Source organism: Erythrolamprus reginae, chromosome 2 (assembly GCF_031021105.1).
Source record: "Erythrolamprus reginae isolate rEryReg1 chromosome 2, rEryReg1.hap1, whole genome shotgun sequence".
NCBI classification, from domain to species: domain Eukaryota; kingdom Metazoa; phylum Chordata; class Lepidosauria; order Squamata; family Dipsadidae; genus Erythrolamprus; species Erythrolamprus reginae.
Window position 1 is genome coordinate 297,039,793 of NC_091951.1, and position 25,434 is coordinate 297,065,226.

General features: G+C 40.0%; 1 protein-coding gene across 1 annotated transcript; it reads right to left on the bottom strand.

Moving 5' to 3' along the window:
• Nucleotides 1–794: 794 nt before the first annotated feature.
• Nucleotides 795–25,055, bottom strand: SLC25A46 (solute carrier family 25 member 46). The gene is made up of 8 exons (XM_070742936.1): nucleotides 24,714–25,055; nucleotides 24,148–24,190; nucleotides 17,293–17,350; nucleotides 14,212–14,289; nucleotides 13,888–13,988; nucleotides 7,897–7,953; nucleotides 5,684–5,741; nucleotides 795–3,417 (listed from the first exon to the last, which is right to left on the bottom strand). Exons 1-8 carry the CDS (start codon nucleotides 24,949–24,951, stop codon nucleotides 2,836–2,838), a joined length of 1,215 nt encoding a protein of 404 aa, XP_070599037.1. The 5' UTR covers nucleotides 24,952–25,055; the 3' UTR covers nucleotides 795–2,835.
• Nucleotides 25,056–25,434: the final 379 nt, after the last annotated feature.

Below are 25,434 nucleotides of genomic sequence, written 5' to 3' on the forward strand. Positions count from 1 at the left end.
TGCACAAATACTTAATCCCGGCTCCTCAGGTCTTCATGCATCCGCTGCAGCACTCGCCGGCTGAACGCCACGCACAGATATTTGGTCACAAGAAATGGGACAGTGGAGAAAGAACCTGGGAGGGGGGAGAAATTCCAGGGAGGGCCCAAGATGTAATGATCACCCTGCACTAAAGGTGTCCTCAGAATCAAGGATGATGCTTTATATCTTATTGTATAAAAATTTTCAATACCAAGTTCCTTTAAAATACTTCTATTTTCAGAATGATTTAAAAATTTGAATAATGAACCTCCCCAAACCCGACCTCTTTGAGTATAGTAATACAGTGTTCCCTCGATTTTTGCGGGGGATGCGTTCTGAGACCACCCGCGAAAGTCGAATTTCCGCAAAGTAGAGATGCGGAAGTAAATACACCATTTTTGGCTATGGACAGTATCACAAGCCTTCCCTTAACACTTTAAACCCCTAAATTACCATTTCCCATTCCCTTAACAACCATTTACTCACCATTATTACTGGTACTCACCATTGAATAAGAGAGTGATCCTGATATTTATTAACAATAATAATTTTTTTGTTATTTATTTGCAAAAATTATTAGTTTGCCGATGACGTATGACGTCATCGGGCAGGAAAAACCATGGTATAGGAAAAAAACCACAAAGTATTTTTTAATTAATATTTTTTGAAAAACCGTGGTATAGGCTATTCGCGAAGTTCGAACCCGCGAAAATCGAGGGAACACTGTACAGTAAAGTTAAATTAGAGCTTAATTACACACATAACCAAATATATTTTTCCAATATCTCAAACAAAATTTATGTTGATTTTTATTTACATTTTCTCCAGAATTCTTAAGAAACATATTTTGTAAACTGAGGGATCCACAAATTCATCACAGCACATTTTATATTTATTAGAGCTTAGAAAGTGTACAATTCCTTTAGGACTCTAGCATTCAACCTAGCAGAAGCATTGTGAAAAAATTACATCTATGAGATACATTGAAAAAGCTGAAATGTGTTACTATTACCCTCTTCTCAATTCATTTGTTTGGAACATTTATTTTGGCTAAACAGTCTGTCTACAAAAGAAATTGCCTCGTGTTTTCAATACTCCTACTAATTCTTTGATAACTACAAAAATTAATAAGATTAACTTATTCCATTTGAATTTCTTTTCAAAAGTAATTTGATGTGCTTCATAATTCATGAGTGTATTTAGTAGATGTTATGCCATATATTTAATTTTATACATACATTTTGAACTGAAATATTGTTTTGTAGATTCATAGATACAGTTAGACTTTTACCATACATTGATTGCTGGAAGGGACAGGAACTTTTCCAAAGGACTTATTCATTGTTAAATACACCTTTCTACATTTTCCCATTAGATCAAGCTTAGACCCAGAAACATATAGGCATCTAATGTATTATGTTTTGGGGGAAAAAATCATTTTAAAAGGGAATTGAAGTCCAGAGTTGCATAATATAATGGTAGGTAAAATAATTTAGCTCTACACCTAGCTATTCCAGGAAAAATAATAAGCAAGGATTTAAATAGCTAAAATGCTGTGGTTGGGAAATATAATCAAATTCAGCCATATTTCTCAAATGAATTTCAATTCAATTCTTGAAAAAATATCAGCAATACTGAAAGCAACCTGTCTTCTACTTAGACTAAAATTTGAAAACAATTAGAGATGTGCAATTAAATCCTGTTTGAATTCAAAAGGCTATTTTAGTGTAAAACAATTGTCAAGTGGAAACTGGGATGTTTTGATCACTTTTGATGTGTTTTGAGTTTGAAACATTTATGTACTTTGTTTATAACAGCACTGTTCATAGTTTAAACCACTGCGCTTCCAAACTTAAAGCATTTTCCGCCTGTTTCACATTTGAAATGGGGTTTTTCAAATTAATAATGGTTTTAATTAAAAGCTATGATATTGTGCTGAGAGACAGTTACAATATCAACAAAAAATCCTTGATATATATATATATTTATTTCATATTTATTTGGACTGTATTTACTTCAATTGAACTCAACCTGCAATGGAAAGTATTTTGATGTTGTCAGGGAGAGTACCAAGCTAAATTAATACCCACATATTACATTCTTTTGATTTCATATTGAGGTGAGGCACATTCCAAACAATTTTAGTACTGCCAACTATAACAAATAAGTAGAATAATTTCAACCAGTTTCCTTTTAGGCAGGTAATGGAACAATTTTCAGTTTTGATTATTTTGATGTTGAAAAAGGTGTCACGTACTGCTTAATCAACCCAATGGGGGGGGGGGGGATATATACTGTAAAATAAAAGTACAGTGTGTAAAAATACTGTTTACGTTTGTATTATTTATATTAGCAATATTGTTTAGAACAATTATGTGAAAAGTCCTTCAACAAAACAAAACTTTGTTAAAGTACATTGTTTTCTCAGTTTATTCCAAGACTGCCAAATTAATTTCACATTAACAAACTTCAGTGCTTCAGGTTTTAAATAGAAAACAGCTTTCCTTCTATGCAGCTACTGTTTATTTTTCTCTTAGTTATGCAGCAGAAATTGCCAGTGGAATTGTACCTATTAATCATCCCCATTCTGAAAATCATACTTTGCAGAGATTTGCAAAATGCCTTCTAATACTGTATTTACATTTCAATATTTTAAAAGCCTTGTTTTGATCTATGCATTTCAATTTCTTATTACCATGGCCTGCATAATGGATATGTTACCATTACCAAATACATGTATATATTTAATCTTTCAATTTCACCACTGTCCTTATTTTCTGAAAATGTAGCCAACTAAATGGCCACGTCCACTAGTTATTGAGAAATGTTCTGAAGCAGTGTAGAGTAAATAACTTTTGTAAGCTGTAATACAGCTACATGCAGTGTGTACTGTACAATTACAGCCCCAAACCCTTTGTAAAACCCCAACATTCCTTCTTCACGTTTTATACTATTGATACAGTCTCTCATCCCTTCATACTGTGTGTTGATGGGGAGAACTTCATATCCAAGGTCTGTATTGTCAATGATGGTGCGTGTCCCTTGAATATGAAGGCGATGCAAAACTGTCTCCAGTGGGTAAAGCATAACATCTGCACAAAGACTGGCAGCAAAGCTTGCAATAAGTTCAGGAAAATAAGCATCCAACATGTTTTGTACAGAATTAGAGTTCTCAGCTGGGAAGCTTGAAGGATTCCCTTTCTTCAGGAAGAAGAGGACCAGTTTCTGTACTGCTGAGCTGATTATGTAATGAAGAACTCCATGCAGAACTGTTGGAAAGGTCAATGCCAATAGAGGGAGTAGTCGCTTGCTATGGGGAATGCCAAAGCCCATTGCTCTGCCTATGCCCTCTTTCAGGCAATCCAAAATTCCAGGATTATCACGAATGATTTCACTCTATAAGAGAACACAATATTTCAATTAAATACCTGGAATGTATTAATACTGCGACTAGTTCAAACTTATTCAGAAAAATCAAGCTCTACAGAGTTTATTAGATTTCAAATCTATTGTATTTCAGATTAAATAGGCTCTGATTTAAAGCAAGTATGTTCAACCCAAAGCCCAGAGGCTTCATGCAACACTGGACAGCTATAATGTGGCCCCACAAGATTTTTAACTTTTAAAATAATTGTGTGATTTACGTACATCAACTATATTATATATTTTATATGCTGCCCAACACAATTCCTCTTCACTTAGTGCAGCCCAGCAAGGCAAAAGGCTGGACATCCATGATTTAAATATGCCAAAAGGTTGCTCTAGAGCTTAGGAAATGATGGGAGGCATAATTAAATGCTTGGTTTATCCTCCAATCTTATATTCAATTTATATTATCTTCTGTAATTGATCCATGCAAATTATATGACATTAGATATTCTGTGTATTCAGAGTTTTAATTTCTTGGTGACTTTACAGAATATAGTAAAAGGGGTCAGGTATAGGTTGTAAAAGTAGTACAAGGGATCAGGCATAGTTTGAAAGATTCTAGAACAGGGTTTCTAAACTTTGGCAATTTTAACATGTGTGGATTCAACTCCCAGAATTCTGGGAGTTGAAGTCCAGACATCTTCAAATTGCCAAGTTTGGGAAACACTATCTAGATGATTAACAAACATATTCATTTTCCAGCTTTGTTTTTTTATCTCCATTCAAGATCTTTGGAAGACTGAGTAGCTGTAGGTATTTAGAATCTCTAGAGCAGTGCTTCCCAACCTTTTTTGGGCCATGCCCCACCTAAGCATCTCTAAAAGCCTGATGCCCCCCCCCCCAATGACATATAATTTTAACTCAAAAGTGAACCACTACATGTACAGAGGAAGCCTAAAAGGCCATTAATGTGGTTTAAACAAAGTTCCAATTTCCCCCATTAAAAATCAAATTGCCCCTCTGTGCGGTGTGGGCCCCACATTGGGAACCAAGGCTCCAGAGACAAGGATCTTCCAAATCTGGTTCTGGATGGGGTGGCAACTGCCCCAAATAGGCTTAGTGTACAATTCTGGGAATCCTCCTGGACATGTAGCTCTCACTCAAACAGCAGTCGTGGCCAGCAGGGCCTTTGTAAATCTTTGGTTGATGCACCAGTTGTGCTCATATGTGGACTGGGAGGTCTTGCTTACAATAAGTCACACCCTTGTAACTCCCAGATTAGAGTATTGTAAAACGCTTCACACGGGGTGCCCTTGAAGTCTATTAGCAAATTTTAACTGGTCAGAATGTAGGGGCATCAGGTAGTGACTGGTGCCAGATATATGGCACATGTAACACCACTTCTATGTGAGATGCATTGGTTACCAGAGTGTTTCTGGCAATAGTGGTGCAATTCAAGGGTACCTGAGGGATTGCCTTTTTTTCCAGAATCTTTACCTATTCAACTAGATCAGAGAATGGGCATGCTGCAGATCCCTTCAGCCAAAGAATGTCAGCTAGAAAGTGAGCTTTTTCTGCAGCACCCCCTGCTCTATGGAATATGCTCCCTTTGGGAATAAACAGCTGCAGCCCTGCTAGCTTTTTATAAAACTTTTGTAAAACCTGGCTATGCTGCCAGCTATGCCCCCTCCTGGCTATATTGTTAATGGGCCAAGATACCTTGCTTTTATGCATAAGTTTTAATATTCTCTATTGGTTTTAAATGTTTCTATATTTTTGATTGTAATGTCTGTTTGAATTGTAAGCTGTCCATTTACTGTAATGGGTGACTATAGAGATCAAGTAAATAAATAAACAGGGACTGGAATGCACAGATCTGCAACTATTATGCTAAATGAATTATGAAGTTTTGGGCGCCACCAAGTGGTAAGCACTTTGAAAAGCAATGCATAGGAAGGAAACTGCTTGCTGATGTGTGGGCCACATTAGCCTCAAAAAATTATTAATTATAGTTAATGTGTTTTCCACGTTAGAGATTAAATTGATGTAAACAAATTGAATGAGACCCTGAAAGAAAGAATGTTATTTTACTAAAAAAACCCGCAAATATATGAAACCTGATCTTGAGGTGCATCTAATAATTTTGGAAATTTTAACTATTTTCCTTCAGAAGCAATAGGTGTAAGACAGAATGTAAAAGCTTAGTTCCAAGGCTACGGACTTCAAATTCCGATTCCCCCATAATTATACAAAAGAATATGCAAATATGTACATATATAAAATCAAAACTTACTTGCACAGTTTCAATCAAACTTGCTGAATAAAAAGGCATTGCTATGACACAAGTCAACCTAGAGGAATAAATACAGCTAATATTTTAGTAATCAAAATTCACTAATATCCAGTCACATATTTTACCGTATTTTTCAAAGTATAAGACAGACCTTCCCCCCCCCCCCCTGAAAATTTGGGTGCGTCTTATACTTTGAAAGTAGCTTTTTTGAAGCTTTTTTCCCTAATCCTTACGAGGTGCTAACAATTTTCCCTGCTCTTCCTAGCTTGCAGGATTTTTTCGTTGCTACTCTGAATAAGTTTTTTCCCAGCCCTAAGTCTTTGCAGGCATGTTTTCATTGCTACTCCCTCCAAAGATTTTTCCCCAGCCCTAATCAGGGGATAAAATAATGTGCTCAAGCTGACCAGACTAAGAACACTAGCCAGATAAATGCCTGGTAGGCAGATTTCTTTCTCCTATTTTCTTCCCCCCAAACTAAGGTGTATCTTATACTCTGAAAAATATGGTAATTAATAATAATAATAATTTAATAATAATTTATTAGATTTGTATGCCGCCCCTTTCCGAAGACTCGGGGCGGCTCACAACAACGATAAAAACAATATTATACTGGCACAAATCTAATATTTAAAAAAACCCCAAAAACCTAAAAACCCTATCATAATTAAAAACCAAACAGCATACATACCAAACATAAATTATAATAAGCCTGGGGGAAAGGTGTCTCAAATCCACCATGCCTGGTGGTATAGGTGGGTCTTAAGTAGTTTACGGAAGACAAGGAGGGTGGGAGCAGTTCTAATCTCCGGGGGGAGTTGATTCCAGAGGGCCGGGGCCGCCACAGAGAAGGCTCTTCCCCTGGGGCCTGCCAGACGACATTGTTTAGTCGACGGGACCTGGAGAAGGCCAACTCTGTGGGACCTTATCGGCCGCTGGGATTCGTGCGGTAGCAGGCGGTTCCGGAGGTACTCTGGTCCAATGCCATGTAGGGCAATTTCAAACATTCCACTCAAGAATTATCTTAAATCTTTGTGATTTAATCTATTACAACCATACAAGTAACTCTCAGGTAGCAAGAGTACTTTGGAAGTTCTGGGACAGTCAAAAATCAGAGGACCAATTACGAAAGGCCAGTGAATTAATGGTTGCAAGTCAACAACTACTTATATTTTGTATTCCTTCAAAACAATTATGTATTATTTTCTGAATGCTACTAGAGTTCATTAAATGGAAAGAAGAAGAAAAGAAACGAGAATTCATCCTCAGTTTATCAACTAAGCTGCATAAAAGTCCAATTAATAATAATAATAATAATAATAATAATAATAATAATAATAATAATAATAATAATCTCTGTCTGTGTATCAAGGGAATAATCAGAATAAAATGAAGAAAACAAAACATACTACAACCTGGAAGTGTCAAGAAAATTTCCCACAAAATTGAACCATTCATAGTATTGGATTATATTTCAGAATTTTCAGTCAGAATGGTATTTTTTCTATAACTGGGAATTCTGGATGTGGTACTCCCAACAAATATAGAAAACCCTGCTCAAATTGCTGTTGTTATTCTATAACAGAGAGTGAGTCTTATTGTACAGTGGTACGTCTACTTAAGAACTCAATTCGTTCCGTGACCAGGTTCTTAACTAGAAGCAATTTTTCCCATAGGAATCAATGTAAAAGCAAATAATGCGTGCAAATCCATTAGGAAAGAAATAAAAACTTGGAATTTGGGTGGGAGGAGAAGGAGGAAGAAGAGGAGGAGGACAGTCGCTGCCGAAGGAAGAAGGTGAGATGAGGGGAATAAAAAAAATCTAAAACTTTAAGGCTTAAAAAAAAAAGAGGGACTCTGAGGCGGTAAGGAGCATGCGCCTCCCATACACCCTGCGCGAGGCTGCCTCCCATACACTGTGCAGAGAGAGAGAGAAACCCAGGGGGGATGGCAGGAAACTGGGCAGGCCTTCGTGCCGCTCTCAAATTTCCTGAGAAATTTTTCTGGGCTTGGGTTCTTAAGTAGAAAATGGTTTTTAAGTAGAGGCAAAAAAATCTTGAACACCCAGTTCTTATCTAGAAAAGTTCTTAAGTAGAGGCGTTCTTAAGTAAAGGTACGACTGTACTTACCATTCATTTTTGTTTTGCCAATGTGGTTATTAATTTGAAAATATGATAACAAGCATTTTATCAATAAAAACAGACAATTATACATACGCTTTTAGAGTCAGATGTCCTCCTATTTGCCTGGGATTCCATTTATATGAAATTTCTCTGAAATTTTAAAAAAAGACCTCTTATTCATGCAGCAATTAGAATATACACCATGTCATTACTTTGGGCTATGCTTACAGTAAGGAGTTATGAATAATCTAGCAATGATGGCTAACCTTTTTCTCATATGCTGAAAATATATGCATGGACGACAGTGTGCACACACATACTGCAATGCATACGCGATACTGCGTTGCATACTGCAATGCATGCCCCACACTGTGTATGTAACACGTCACACATGTGCACGCGACACCCCACACATGTGTACAAAATGCCCCCGTGCTCCCCCATCTCTGCGCATGCACAAGTGATGCCCCTGTGCTCACCCACCGTTTTGGGCCTTGCAGGCCTCCCTACAGTCTCCTGGGACCAAAAATGGGCCTTGGAAGACACCGTAACATCTGTGCATGATCCTCCACCCTGCACATGTGTATGCATCTCCTGCATGCACACTGCCCTCCGCGCACGTGCGGCAGATATCAGAAAATCAGCTGGCTGGCGGGAGGGATATGCACATGTGCGATGGAGCTGAAGTAAGTGACGGCTCATGTATCTGCAGAGAGGGCTCTGCATGCCACCTGTGGAACGTGTGCCATAGATTTGTCATCATGGATCTATAGTAAACTGGAGGAGCATCAATTCCCATGGTACTTTAAATAAGCTGGGGCGTCTTACCATCACAATGGGTTTTGTTTGAGAGATATAAAAGCTCTTGTAATATAAAAATAAAGGTATTGGGTGAAATGCAAATATTTACACGTAGTCCTCAACTTAAGATCACAATTAAACTCAAAATTTCCATTGCTAAGCAAGGCAGTTGTTAAGTGAGTTATGTCCCATTTTAGGATCTTTTTCCTATGGTTCTTAAGCGAGTCCCTAAGTTGTTAGGTGAATCACATGCTTAAATGAATCTGGTTCCCCCCACTGACTGTGCTTGTCCCAGGGCATTGCAATCATTGTAAATACATGCCAGTTGAGAATCACCCACAGTTTGATCACATGATTGTGGGGATGCTTTAACAGTCTGAGAACTGGTCGCAAGACACTGTTTCTGGAGGCATTGTAACTCTGAACAGTCATTAAATAAATGGTTGTAAATCGAAGATGTGCCTGTTTGTGCTATGTTTTATTTTACTTATCAATGCCATGTTTCCCCAAAAATAGGACATGTCCTGAAAATAAGGCAAAGCCTCATTTTTGGGGTGGGCGTAAATATATACCTTCCCCCCAAAATAAGCCCTAGTGAAGGGGTGGCCCTTCACAGGAGGCAGCCCTTCCCTTCCCTGGGCACCTCAAGGCTGTTGGGCCCCTTAACCCTGGCCTGTTGATCAGCTGATTGAGTGAGGGCCAGGAATTCTGTCTCTCCAGGTGCCTGGAGATTATTCCAGCGCACTCTTGCTAGCCCCAGTTCTTCCCCCAGTGCGAGGCAATCTTGCAGCCGAGGGTCTTGCTGTTCTGCAGCTCACCTTGTGGCTATGGAGAAAATAGCAACCATGGCTTGCGCTCCGCAAATGTTGCTTAGGGTCCTGCTACAATGATGCAGAAAGCCATAAGGCCCGTCGGAATTCACCCCCCTCCTCTGCTGCTTGAAAAAGGGACAGGTGATTGTGGGAAGCGCATGCTTACCATAGAAGCAAAGTGCCTCCTTTCTCTTTCAAGCGAAAGAGTGTGTGTGTGTGTGAGAGAAATATTATGCAGGGGAGTAACAAGGATTGTAGGCAATGCTGTTTGAAAGAGTTTCCTCTCCGCTCTCTCTGTCTCTTATGCACACACTTGATGAAAACGGTGAAAGGCAGAGCTGGTAGTGGCAGGGATAGTGACCTGGCCCTGAGTAGGGGCAGGGAGAGGGACAGAGGTAGAAGCAAGAATGCCAGTGTCACTAGGAGTGGTGGAGCCAGAGGCAGGCGATAAAGACGAGGGGGGCATGTTGACCTTGAGCATGCTGTGATGGTGGTTCAAGTGGCAGTGTTGGGGTCTGCTGGAACTCACTGGCTGTTCAGAAGCTGCGAGGAAACAAACCAGCTAGCGGTGGCTTCACTGCTCCCACCTCCGCCTCTGGCTCTCGGAGGTGGGAGCAGTGAAGCGGGATGGGGCGGAAACTCTCATGGGCTGCCTGAGGAAGGTGAGCTGACAGCCAAACGTCTAGCTAGGCGCAGCAGCAGAAGCAACTGGCAAGCAAACCTTTCAGGTGGCGGCGGGTGGGGGGAGAGTGCACAGAAGGTATAACACCAGGACAAGGAACCTTTTGGCTGCATGCAAGAAATCATCTCCCCTTTCGCTCCAAGAGGCTCTGCACGTGCAATGAGTCTCACAAAGACTCATTTCTGGTGGAGTTTGGAGGGGAGAAAAAATTACTTGTGTGCTGTGTGCAGCCAACTTTCCTTGTCCTTGGTGAGACCACATTTGGAGTACTGTGTTCAGTTCTGGAGACCTCACCTACAAAAAGATATTGACAAAATTGAACGGGTCCAAAGACAGGCTCCAAGACTGGTGGAAGGTCTTAAGCATAAAACATATCAGGAAAGACTTAATGAACTTAATCTGTATAGTCTGGAGGACAGAAGGAAAAGGGGGGACATGATCGAAACATTTAAATATATTAAAGGGTTAAATAAGGTCCAGGAGGGAAGTGTTTTTAATAGGAAAGTGAACACAAGAACAAGGGGACACAATCTGAAATTAGTTGGGGGAAAGATCAAAGGCAACATGAGAAAATATTATTTTACTGAAAGAGTAGTAGATCCTTGGAACAAACTTCCAGCAGACGTGGTAGATAAATCCACAGTAACTGAATTTAAACATGCCTGGGATAAACATATATCCATCCTAAGATAAAATACAGAAAATGGTATAAGGGCAGACTAGATGGACCATGAGGTCTTTTTCTGCCGTCAGACATCTTATGTTTCTATGTTTGTCCTGGTGCTGTGTCTTATGTGTACTCTCCCCCCTGCCCGAGAGGTTTGGTCGCTGGCTGCTTTTGCTTGGTGAAAATGGGCGAGGTGCTTTAGGCATTGCTGTTGCCCTTGCTGCTGACAGCTACAGGGGCCCTGCTGGCTCCCTGCAGGCCAATCTCAGCTGCAGGAAGCGAGCACTGGCTGTGCCTGAGACAGCTAAGCTGTGCCTCTCAGGGCTGTCCGGTGTCTAGCCGTTGGGAAACAGGGAAGAGTAAGCGGGGCCTGCAGGAGGAAGGGAGTGCAGGCAAGGGTCATGCGAGGCTCCTCTTCCCAGGAAGTGTCAGGCTCAGTCGCTGTCCCATCTGCTGACTCCCAAGGTGGAGGGGCTTCCTGGGCATGTTGACGGGTGGTCCGGTCAGTCAGTATTCAGGTGGGGAGACCACAGGGAGATTGGAGAGAAACAGGAGGCAAGGGGATGTCTCCATTGACTGCCACCATAGAGCAGGAGCACACTCGCAGAGCAGCTGCTGCCCTGGCTGGGGTTTGGAAGCTGTAGACTGGGAGTTTGGGGAAGAGAAAGAAAGACTTCTGCTGCTTTCCTTGCATGCAGCCCAAAGCAGAAGCAGCAGAAGTCTCTCTTTCTTTCTCTCCGTTAAACTCCAGCTCTGCAGCTTCCAAACCCTAGCGAGCACAGCGGCCGTTCTGCAAGTGCATTTTCTGCTCTATTGTGACAGCTGGAATTGGAATTAAACAGACCAGGCGAGAGACGCCATGGAACTGCCAAACTCCAGTAAGATGGACATTTGCGGCCCGACCCACCCCCTGCACCCTGAAACATTTAATTACCTCTCCATGACAATAAGGCCAAGATCATGTTTTGGGAGCCAAAAATTTAACACAGGGTCATATTTTTGGGGAAACATGGTACTTATTGGTCCTTGCCACAATCTCATTACTTACATTAAAATGGAAGAAAAATTAAGACACATGTTAATAGTGTCATAGACACATGTTTCTAACTTTCCAATAAATTGGACAACCATTTAAAAACATTATTAATTATGTTGGTTATGACCTATAAAACCCTTCATGGCACTGGACTAGAATATCTCTGGGACCGCCTTCTGCCGCACGAATCCCAGTGACCAGTTAGGTCCCACAGAGTTGGCCTTCTCAGGGTCCCGTCAACTAAACAATGTCGTTTGGCGGGACCCAGGGAAAGAGCCTTCTTTGTGGCGGCCCCGACCCTTTGGAACCAACTCCCCCCAGATATCAGAGTTGCCCCCACCCTCTTTGCTTTTCGTAAGCTCCTTAAAACCCACCTCTTTCGTCAGGCATGGGGGAATTGAGACTTTCCCTCCCCCTAGGTTTATAAAATTTATGCATGGTATGTCAGTATGTATGATTGGTTTCTAAATTGGGGTTTTAAATTAACTTAAATATTAGATTTGTTTACATTGTATTATTATTGCTGTTAGCCACCCCGAGTCTGTCTTTATTGATATCTTGTAGAGGAGAAAATCTGATTAACTGGTAACTTTATATAACAAAGCCTATCCTATTTTTAGAATTCCTACTATCCTAATTTCAGCCTGCGTTATTATTATTAATTTACAATCCATCTGAATAAACAATATGGGTAGTCCTCAACTTACGACCACAATTGGGCCCAAAATTTATGTTGTGCAATCTCTCTCAGCACCTTTGTTAATGAATAGCTGTGAATAGCTTCAGTTTTATTTATTTCTATTTATTTTATTTATTTGTCAAACAAGTATAATATTATAGTACATATTAACATAACATAACATAAGTAGAACGTAGTAATAGAAAGGATAATAAGACAGTAGGACAGGGACATTAGGCACATAAGTGCACTTATGCACACCCCTTAAATTTCTTAAATTAGTTCTTAAATTAGTAATCCAGTTGTTAGGTGAATCTGGTTTCCCCATTGATTTTGCTTGTCAGAAGGTGACCACATGCCCCCAGGATGCTGCAAGCATCATAAATATGAGTCAGTTGTCAAGCAATTGTTGCAACTGTTTTAAGTGTGAAAAATAGTCACAGCTCCCTTTTTCAGTGTTGTTGTAACTTTCAAGGTTACTGAGTGGACTGTTGCAAATCTAGGACTACTGTAGCTATAGATATAATGCTATATTCATATTAGGTATTAAAATAATTTCCTCAAAAATCTGGCTTATCCAAGAATGTGAGCATGCCTGCTTTGTGCTGCTGATCCTAATCCAGATATCTTTATTAGACATTTTGGTTAGTCTGCATATATGTGTGTGTGTGTGTGTGGGGGGGGTACCTTCACAAGTGTTTGGAACATGTTTGGTCAATACCAAACTCTCTTCTTTCTCCTACAGGCACCTGTTAGTGCGTTGGCTCAGCAAAGGAGAGGAAGTAAGTGTCTCTAGAAATAGTGCTATGTAACATTGGTGTTTACGTAACACTGTAGATGCTTTTTTTAACATTTCCCAGTCAGCAGAAAGAAGAGAAATTCAAATACAGTATATAAGCTTCAATGGAATTGGAACTGGGTATGTCTAGTCTAGTGAAAAGAAAGACTAAGGGTGACATGATAGCACATTCCAATATCTAAGGAGCTTTCACAATGAAGAGGTGATCAAACTGTTTTCTAAAGCACCTGAAGGCTGGACACAAGCAGAAACAGATGGAAACTTATCAAGGAAAGATCCAGCCTAGAACTAGTGAGAAATTTCCTGACCGTGAAAACAATTAATCAGTGGAATAGCTAACCTCCAAAAGTTGTGGGTGCTCCAAAATTGAAGGTTTTAAAGAGATTGGACAGTAATTTGTCTGAAAAGATATAGGCTCTCCTGTATGAGCAGGTGGTTGGACCTGAAGATCTCAAAGATCCCTTCCAACTCTTATTCTGAATGATTCTCATCATAAAATTAAAGTGGCTTATTGTTTTAACCAATTCAAAAAAAAAAAGAAATTCTCACATATATATGAACAATTATTAATATTTTACTTAACACAATAAGGCAGAAAATGATTATACCTTGGCAGGGGTGTGAATTCACTGATGATGCCTTCTGCTCCAAGGGCTATGCCCTGGACAATGAAAGTACTCCCCATTCCTTTCCAAAGAGCTCTGGGCCCCTAAAATTTAAGTTATAATTTGTTCAGTATTGGATGTATTGAAAAAGCCGATGTTACCAAATAACCCCTCCACATTTTGCAATTTTGTACTATTACACCATATGAAAAAGTCACAGTGAATAAATCAAGCTAAATAAAAAAACAATAACAACTGAATTGTTCTTTAAAAACTTGTAAGTTAAATTTATAAATAAATAATCTCCAATGGAGAGTAAATACTAACCTGGGTTTTATTGATGCTGTACATAATGTTGATGATTGTAAATGGAGTAAGGTGATAATTCTTGGCATGATAATTAACCTGAAAATATAAAGTATATACAAAAGTATAAAAATGAGCTGTTCTAAATACATATAATTTATAATTTGAGATGTATTGATGTGGTTCATATAGACGCTAATTTGCTATTGCTTATTTCCTGTAGACAAATCATGATTACAAATCTTTAATGATGTATGTGAGCTGGATCACTTGGATCTTTAGATGCAATAAATGTTGTATGTACATGTACTTTTTCATGTAAAAAAAAAATCTAACCAAACCCCATATATTATTGACAATAAATGAAAAACAAATGGTGCAATCATATCTACATTTATATTTCATTAAACTTAAATTAGAAGTTTTGGGTTTTGGATCCAAAGAGTCCTAAAGTGGCATGGATACCTTGTTTTATCTCTCTTTTCTTGTTTTGCATCGTAGCAGCATAGACTTAAGAAACTATATAGTAGTATAATGCTTCCTTAATGAAAATATGGACTTTTCTGAGCCCTTATGGCTCCAAGAAGCAAAAAGCATAAGCTCCTTTAGAGATTCACCAAGGTCTAGCAGCTTTACCTGCTTGAGATCCAAATACTAAAATGCCTATCTTCAAAATATTAGGAGGAGGACTTTTTAGGGACGTGCAGCTCTTTCAGAAGAGGTGCTTCAGAACATGATGAGCATACAGTATTTTTCAGAGTTTAAGATGCACAATTTTCCTCCCTAAAAAAGGCTGAAAATTTAGGTGCGTCTTTTACTTTAAATGTAGCTTTTTCAAAGCTTTTCCCCCCAGCCCTAACTAGGTGCTAGCGATCTTCCCAGCTTCCTATTCCCTCCAAAGCAGTTTTTCCTGCCCTAAGTCTTTACAGACTTGCTTTCATTCCTACTCTCTCTGAAAAAGAATTTTTTTCAGGGGATAAAATAATGTGCTGAAGCTGAACAGACTAAAAACACTAGCCAGATGAATACCTGGTAGATCGATTTTTTCCTATTTTCCTCCCCCAAAACTAAGGTGCGTCTTATACTCTGGTGCATCTTATACTCTGAACAATGCGGTGTATAAAGTTTCTTTTTTTACAAATCCATGAAGTTTGTGTTGTTGGTTTTTTAAAGGCTTGTGCTTCTGTTTTGGAAGCTGCCCTGAGATCTCTCCATATATATGTACAAAGTTAATAAACATGGATCACATAGGAAAACAGCTGGCACTGGCTTATGGAGCAATCTCATAAAGCTGTAAAGTTATCTGTATTGATTCAGAGAAGAGGTTTTTATGTGCTCCTAGAGGTTCCAAAACACTTATTTCAAAAGATTTGTGTAGCTTGAATGAATTTCCTTAAGTATCTTACCTTAAGGTTGGCTACACTGATAAAAGATTTCAACATTCATAATTTTGGAAAAAAAGAGGATGCTATTTCGACTTATCTGCTCAGTGAAATATATCAAATATCAGAACTGAATTACTAAATAAATTTTAAACTAGGAACAATATAAAAGATGAATTTAGGGAGAAACTATTGCAATTGTCTGAAATGGAAAATTCAGTTCTATTTTACTAAGTTGTTCAGTTTGGGCAGTAAAAACAATTTATTTACAGTACCTGATATAGAACTGAAAGGTGCTCTTTCAGGAGGCAATTGGACTTTGATTTTTCTTTTGAAAAAAAACCGCTGCTCTGGCTGGGGATTGGAAGCCGCAGAGCCGGAATTTGGGGGAGAGAAAGAAAGACTCCTGCTGTTTTCCCTGTGTGCAGCCAAAAGCAGAAACAGCAGAAGTCTTTCTTTCTTTTTCTCTCCCAAACCCCAGCTCAGTGCCTTCCAAACCCCAGCCAGGGCAGGGACCGCTCTGCGAGTGCATTTTCTGCTCTATGGTGACAGCTGGAATTGGAATTGAACAGACCAGCCGAGGGACGCCATGGAGCTGCCAGACTCCAGTAAGATGTGTATCTCGCGCCCTGTCCTATACCTTCAAAATAACAAGACTCCTCCTAATAAGGGAATCAAAAAATGTAAGGCAAGCTCTTATTTGGGGGGAAATTCGGTACTTACATTAAAATGGAAGAAAAATTAAGACACATGTTAATAATAATATAGAACTAGTAATAGATGTAGAGATCGATAATACAAAGTCCCCAAAGGATAAGAAAAGGTGTATATTTATTGATATCTTATAGAGGAGAAAATCTTATTAACTGGTAACTTTGTATAACGAATTCTATCTAGAATTCTTACAAACATAATTTCAGCCATTATTATTATTGTTGTTGTTATTTTACAATACATCTGAATAGACAATATAGGTAGTCCTCAGCTTACGACCACAATTGATCCCAAAATTTATGTTGTATAATCTCTCTCACCACATTTGTTAATGAATAACTGATAAAATATTTCAGCAAATTCATAATTTTGGAAAAAAAGAGGATGCTATTTCAACTTATCTACTCTTTGAGATATATCAAATATCAGACCTGAATTACTAAATAAATTTTAAACTAGGAACAACATAAAAGATGAACCCAAGGAGAAGCTATTTCAACTGTTTGAAATGGAAAATTCCGTTCTATTTTACTAAGTGGTTCAGTTTGAACAGTAAAACAATTTATTTACAATACCTGATGTAGAAGTCAAAGGTACATTTTTGGGAGACAGCCAGATTTTGTTTTTTCTTTTGAAGACGTTTTGCTTCTCATCCAAGAAGCTTCTTCGGCTCTTGGATGAGAAGCAAAATGTCTTCGAAAGGAAAAACAAAGTTCAGCTGCCTCCTGAAAAAGAACCTTTGGGACAACCATGACCTGGATGACCAAGAATCTCTACAAACGTGATGTAGAAGTATGGGTTATTTGGCTGTATGAATGTTATGCCAGGCTAAACACTAACTTCATAACATTTTGATATTTCCTATTTTACAAAAGGGAAGAAATACATTTTTAATGTCAGAAAAAGTTATGAAATTGAATACTAAATACACATGGAATCTGCTGTTCTAACTATATAACCACAACACAGAAAGACAAAAATTTGAATAATAGCCAAAAAAATTTACCTGGCATTGCCGACGCAAAACAATGCAAGGATGAGCCAACACATTTTCTGTGAATAAACTGTGAAGAAACAATTATTTTAAAGGCTCAACTTTCATTAGAACATTAGTCATTCTAATCTGTACAAGTATGATGTCTAGGAAATCAAGTTTTATAACACATAGATAATTCTCAACAGGTTTCACACATACATCTACCCGCCTCATGCAAAAACCTATGTTGTATACTGAACTAAAGCTTCTATTGGCATATACAGTGTTCCCTCGATTTCCGCGGGAGATGCGTTCCGAGACCGCCCGCGAAAGTCGAATTCCCGCGAAGTAGAGATGCGGAAGTAAATACACCATTTTTGGCTATGGACAGTATCACAAGCCTTCCCTTAACACTTTAAACCCCTAAATTACCATTTCCCATTCCCTTAACAACCATTTACTCACCATTATTACTGGTACTCACCATGGAATAAGACACTTACTGATCCTGATATTTATAAACATAATTATTTATTAACAATAATTATTTTTTTTGTTATTTATTTGCAAAAATTATTAGTTTGGCGATGACATATGACGTCATTGGGTGGGAAAAACCGTGGTATAGGAAAAAAAAACCGCGAAGTATTTTTTAATTAATATTTTTTGAAAAACCGTGGTATAGGCTATTCGCAAAGTTCGAACCCGCGAAAATCGAGGGAACACTGTATAAGAAATATAAAATGCTTATTCCAATATGGAAAATTGTTAAGATGAGTCATTCTGCTTCTATAGGACTAATAGGCATAATATGTTTCTTTCAGTAACAATCTGCATTGAATGTACTGCATATATTTAGAAGCCCCACTTATTTATTAGATCCAAACCAAGTAATTACTCTGTTGACAAGAACATAAGAAGAGCCATGCTGAATCAGGCCAAAGCCCATCGATTCCAGCATTCTGTGTCACAAGAAGATAGGTGCTGTTTTGCTTTGAAGTGGTGTTTTGAATTGTGATGAAGAAAAATACATCCCCAAAATAAGCTCATTTAATAGACAACTTATGTGTTTCTGATATAAGTTCCACAAGTTATAGACACAGATGGACAACTATAATATGTAGGTAGCCTGGAATACAAACACAGAGGGCAATAAAACCTAGAAAACCCAGAAAAATTAACATTTATAGAAAAGTTAGGCAGCTGAGTTAAACCCTGACTTAGTCATGTTTGGAGTAGATCTATTTAAGTAATTGGGCGGAGTTAGTGTGACTACATTTAAGAAAACTTTCTGGCATTAATATACTGCCATAATGTACATTTCCTCAATTCTTTGCTATTTTTATGGGTCACGCACATATGCACAGAAATACACAGCAAACAGTGTATATCATCTGTGCTATTTGCTGTGATGCAAATTGCTGGGAGGCAGAAGCAGATCCCCCCCCTTGTTTTTCTCCCCCAAAATTAAAATAGGTCTTATACTCTGATGCATTTTATCCTCTGAAAAATGCGGTACTTGTTCTCTATTCGGTTTACATGAACTAGCTATGAAATCAACAACCACAAAAAACCAAAACAAATCAGCAGATCAAATTAAATAGCCAGACAGGAATTATTGTACGTTATGATCCGTGTCCAAGACTTCAACACCCAGCCCTGCCACATGTAAGCAGCAAGAACTGTATAGCTGGTTCGATTACTTGTGTGAGAATGCCTTTCCATTTAAAAAGGAAAGCATACTGCACTATTGGCATTGGTTGCTAGGCAACACTCTTCTAAGGGGAGGGGTTATTCTCCCCTATGGTTACCATAGAACCTTTAAAATGTAGCAGTTAAAAACCACAATGGCCAATTGGCGAAGCCCATCCTATTAGATGTGTGGTTTTGTTTTAGGAAAGTAAGGGAAACAAGTACCGTAATATGTGTCCATTTTTATGAGAAATTAATCTGAGAGTTACAGGTATACTGCTTTTTTCATGGTCAATTGGGCATATCAACTCATTAAAAAAAATCTCATATAGTGAACATACTGTCAAGCAATTTATATACCAATTACAATCAGGAAACAAATACAGTGGTACCTCTACCTAAGAACGCCTCTACTAAAAACTTTTCTAGATAAGAACCTAGTGTTCAAGATTTTTTTGCCTCTTCTTAAAAAGCATTTTCTACTTAACCTGAGCCTGGAAAAATTTCCCAGGAAATTTGAGAGCGGCATGAAGCCCGGCCAGTTTCCTGACATTCCCCCTTTAATCCCGGGCATCTCGGGCTTTTCTGGGCTGCCAGAGGAACCTTTCGGTGGTGCTTAAGGAGGCTTTGGCAGTCCAGAGTGAACGGAGCATTTTCCTTTCTTTGGGCGGTTGGAGAGGGAATAAACCACTTTGCTGTGGTTACTCCCTCGCACTGTCTCCCATATACCCGGCGCGAGGTTGACTCCCAGAGTGTCTGGGCGTGGAAAGGCAATAGGGGGCACTTTGCCCCGACCGGATCAACTTGGCTTCAGCCAAACCGAGGAGTCACCGCAGTGAAGGAAAGGCGTCGGCTACAAAGCGAGCAAGCGAGAGGAGAGGGGAGCCCTTCAGCATGGGAAGGAAGAGGAAGCAGGTAGCAGCAGCAGCCGCCTTTCGGTCAAAGGAGAGGGAGGTTCCCACCTCTTGCCCACCTGGGTTTCTCTCTGGCACAGTGTATGGGAGGCAGCCTCGCGCTGGGTGTATGGGAGGCATGCGCTCCTCCTCACCACCTCAAAGTCCCTTTTTTTAAGCCTTAAAGTTTTGGATTTTTTAAATTCCCCTCATTTCACCTTCTTCCTTCGGCAGCGACTATCTTCCTCCTCTTCCTCCTCCTCCTCCCCTCCAAATTCCGAACTTTTATTTCTTTTCTAATGGGTTTGCACGCATTATTTGCTTTTACATTGATTCCTATGGGAAAAATTGCTTCTACTTACAAACTTTTCGACTTAAGAACCTGGTCATGGAACGAATTAAGTTCTTAAGTAGAGGTTTTATATGTATCTAGACAGAATTAAAATACATTGGATCTATACACTTTGTGATTATATTATTCAAAATTCTCCTTTCAGTACTGATGAAAATTCAAATATATAGTAAATATTTCTTTTTCTGATTGATAGCACTTTGACTTTCAGGCTTAGTGATAAACTTTAAGCATCTGCAAAATCAGTATGAATAGTAGAACATGACAAGCTAATTTATAACTTGTAAGAGCTTTTATTAAGACTTACAAAGTGGCGCTCAAGGCGGCAAGATGCGCGTACCATGCCGCCTTGATTGCATCAGCGGAATCCCGCCCGGCCCCTCTGTTTAGGGTGACCCGCTCCCTTCTTAACCAGGGGGGAGTTGGGGAGCCCTTACAGAGCAGTGCCGAGGATTTTAACACGTTTTTCACTGATAAAGTCGCTCAGATCCGGCCTGATCTCGACTCCAATTGGAAAACAGAGTCGACTGACTACGAGTCAGTCGAGGTGACTGGGGCACGTACTTGTCCACCTGTCTGGGAAGAGTTTGATCTGGTGACACCTGATGAAGTGGACAAGGCCATTGGAGCTGTGAGTTCCGCCACCTGTTTACTGGATCCGTGTCCCTCCTGGTTGGTTTCGGCCAGCAGGGAGGTGACACGGAGCTGGGTCCAGGAGATTACCAACACTTCCTTGGGGAGAGGAGTTTTTCCAACACTCTATAAAGAAGCGCTCGTGCGCCCCCTCCTCAAGAAGCCTTCCCTGGACCCAGCCGTACTTAATAACTATCGTCCAGTCTCCAACCTTCCCTTTATGGGGAAGGTTATTGAGAAGGTGGTGGCACTCCAGCTCCAACGGTCCTTGGAAGAAGCCGATTATCTAGGTCCCCAGCAGTCGGGTTTCAGGCCCGGTTACAGCACGGAAACTGCTTTGGTCGTGTTGATGGATGATCTCTGGCGGGCCTGGGACAGGGGTTTATCCTCTGTCCTGGTGCTCCTTGACCTCTCAGCGGCTTTCGATACCATCGACCATGGTATCCTTCTGCACCGGCTGGAGGGGTTGGGGGTGGGAGGCACTGTTCTTCAGTGGTTCTCCTCCTACCTCTCTGGCCGGTCGCAGTCGGTGTTAGTGGGGGGTCAGAGGTCGGCTCCGAGGTCTCTCCCTTGTGGGGTGCCTCAGGGGTCGGTCCTCTCCCCCCTGCTATTTAATATCTACATGAAACCGCTGGGTGAGATCATCCAAGGACATGGGGTGAGGTATCATCAGTATGCTGATGATACCCAGCTTTACATCTCCACCCCATGCCCAGTCAATGAAGCAGTGGAAGTGATGTGCCGGTGCCTGGAGGCTGTTGGGGCCTGGATGGGTGTCAACAGACTCAAACTCAACCCGGATAAGATGGAGTGGCTGTGGGTTTTGCCTCCCAAGGACAATTCCATCTGTCCGTCCATTACCCTGGGGGGGGAATTATTGACCCCCTCGGAGAGGGTCCGCAACTTGGGCGTCCTCCTTGATCCACAGCTCACATTAGAGAACCATCTTTCAGCTGTGGCGAGGGAGGCGTTTGCCCAGGTTCGCCTGGTGCACCAGTTGCGGCCCTATCTGGACCGGGACTCATTGCTCACAGTCACTCATGCCCTCATCACCTCGAGGTTCGACTACTGTAATGCTCTCTACATGGGGCTACCTTTGAAAAGTGTTCGGAAACTTCAGATCGTGCAGAATGCAGCTGCAAGAGCAGTCATGGGCTTACCTAGGTATGCCCATGTTTCACCATCACTCCGCAGTCTGCATTGGCTGCCGATCAATTTCCGGTCACAATTCAAAGTGTTGGTTATGGCCTTTAAAGCCCTTCATGGCACTGGACCAGAATATCTCCGAGACCGCCTCCTGCTGCACGAATCCCAGCGACCGATTAGGTCCCACAGAGTGGGCCTTCTCCGGGTCCCATCAACTAAACAATGTCGGTTGGCGGGCCCCAGGGGAAGAGCCTTCTCTGTGGCGGCACCGACTCTCTGGAACCAACTCCCCCCAGAGATTAGAACTGCCCCTACTCTCTCTGCCTTCCATAAACTCCTTAAAACCCACCTCTGCCGTCAGGCATGGGGGAATTGAAACACCTCCCCCGGGCACGTTTAATTTATGCATGGTATCTTTGTGTGTGCGTCTGTTAGTATATGGGGTTCTTTTAAATCTTGTATAAATTTTAAAGTTATCTGGATTATTTATGATTTGTTCTATCTCGTTGTGAGCCGCCCCGAGTCTTCGGAGAGGGGCGGCATACAAATCTAAATAAATAAATAAATAAATAAATAAATACATACATACATACATACATACATACATACATACATACATAAATAAATAAATAAATAAATAAATCTACTAAATGGTTGCAATAGGACAAATGCAGTCTCTTCTTTTCAGCTGCTATTGTTTTTGCAAACTTATGTAGTTAGTTAACTGGCATATTTATTAATTATTACAGCTTCTAGCAATTGGTGGTTTGTTGTACAGCTGGTTGTTACATAAACAAGATCCATCCAAATTGGTATATACAGGTAGTCCTCAACTTACAATCACAATTGAGACTAAAATTTATGCTAAGGCAGTCAATAAGTCAGACCCAATTTTATAAACTGGTTTGCCATGGCTGTTAAGTGAATGATTACAGTTGTTGAATTATGTGGTCTTCAAGCAAAACTGGCTTTTTCCATTGACTTGGCTGGTCAGAAGAGGCTAGGAAGGTTGTTGATGATCACATGAGCCCAGACCTCTGCAACTATTGCAAATATATGTCAGATGCCAAGCAACCTTGAGTCTATGGGGATGCTATATTGGTTGTTAAGTGTGAGACCTTGTTGTAAGTCATATTTTTCATTGTCATTGGAACTTTAAATGGTTACTAAATAAATGGCTGTAAGTTGAGGACTACCTATATTTACAAGCCCAAATTTTCTAAAATATTGCTCTGATGTCTTTTTTTTTAAAAAACCCCAATTTTATTTAAATAAATATATACACACAACATACAGAACAAAACAAAAACATGTTTTTTTCTGATGCCTTTACTAATTTCTTTTGTTGTGAAATTGCTCTAGTATTGAGTGTAATACTAGTCATGAGTAAGAATTTTAATTTATATTCAGAAGCAACCATAAACAACTTATGTCAACTGCATTCTGATTATTATTTTTCATGGACATATATCATACAAATACTGTACCATGTTTTCCTGAAAATAAGAACCTGTCGTATATTTTTTGAACCCTGAAATAAACCCTTGGCCTAATTGGCATGCACTCAAAAGCCCGACAAGGCTTATTATCAGGGGATGTCTTATTTTTGGGGAAACAGGGTGTATCTCACTATGTGGTAGTGTTCTAAAGTCAGAAATTACTTGGGGCAATTATTTATTCCAATTTGCTCTATATTTATGAATTTAAAGTTTCAGTAGACATCAGATATGAATGGAAATTATATAACGAGATTTAAAAATCCCTTTATTTCCAAAGTAGACTGATGGTAACCATGAGGTAATTAAAATGCAATTAATGTCAGAACTATATCTTACATTTAATTCAAAACAAAACACTGAATGCATTGAAATGATTAATTGAAAGTGCTCAATTGTCTTTTAGCAACCACAAATTCATGAGATTATATTCATCATGGATGTAGGTGTAAAAGACTAAAAATTTATATGATCTAAATAAAATATGGATATAATTCAGAACTTAACAATATCAATAACTGTGTATTAGTTACAAAAACCAAACTGTAACATTTTGTTTAAAGTTTAATGGCAGTATTAAATTTCTGATTTACACAGTGGGCAAGACTTTTGAAAAAAAAAGAGAGGGGGAGTTGCATTTTAAAAATTGTTACTACTGAAAGCTTAAACTTACCTTGCTAAGCCAATCCCAAAGCCTGCAAACCGATTTATTTGCTCTAAAAGACAGATAACCATACATTAAAGCAAGAAGATGAACAATACATTTCAGTATAGAATTTTTATTATTCATTGTAATGAATTATATATAGCAAATACAAGTATTTTTAGCGCATTAGCACTTTTGTTATATGCAGGATATATATTTTTTCTAAATAAATACTTAATGTCATTATAACTCTTAAATAATATATACAGTATTTATTTTGTTCCAAGTACTGTATAACTTTTTTGCATGGGTGGGTGAAGTGCCTAGCTTATGCCATTCAAAGTGACAAGATGCTTTCACAAAGAGACACACCTAAAGGCATGGATTACGGAGCAAGTGCTGGACAGCATCCAAAGCAACGAATGGGTTAGCAGCACACCGCTACCGGTGGCTTTTTCTAAGCGGACCTAACCAATGAGCACTGCAGAGCAGACCTGCCTGACGCACCGGAGCACCTGCTGCCTTAAGGGCGGAGGCCAGGCTCTTAACCTGCGCGTGCCACTCCCGCAACTCGGCGATTTTGTTTTACGCACCGGAATTGGTGCCAACGCCTCCTAGGTACGGGTCCTCGTTGAGCCCAGACGCCCCCAAAGGTGTGCCTGCGGCGAACTGCGGCGTCTTTTCACCCCAATGGAGATTGCGGCTGCCAGGAATGTCAGGCGGGGTAGTGACCCAGTGGCCTAGGTCCGGCTTGGCCGCGAAGCCTCCGGGCTCCTCTCGGGCGTTCCGATAGCCCAGGCCGTCGAAGCCCTCGGGGCGCCGCGGATGCATTGGGTAGCGGAAGCAAGCAGGATCGGGGAAAACAGGCAAAGAGACAGAAGCGGGGAGAAGCGAGAGCAGCGACTCTCAATTGCTAATCTTCACTTCCTGGTGTCAACCGGAAGCAAACCCCGTTAGCTTGCCGAGCGATACGACTTCGCCCAGCTAGGAGCGGAGGTTCGTCCGAGCTTGGCGACTACCGGGAAGTTGAGGGTAGTTCGTTAGGACTGGGACTCCACTCTGCTGCACGCCTAATTCCCACAGCACTGTCTTGTTTCTAAGGAAATTTACCTATGTAGTACAGCTGTATTACTATTACCCTTCTCATCATTCCCATTACTTTATAAATAAAATAAATCATTGGTGTCTCATATTACTTTGTATGTACACTGAAAGCTTATGTACTGGAGACAAATTACTTGGTTGTCCAATGCGTTTGGCTAATAAATAATATTATGTTATATTCCAAATAGAGAGAAAATTGTTTTGAAACTT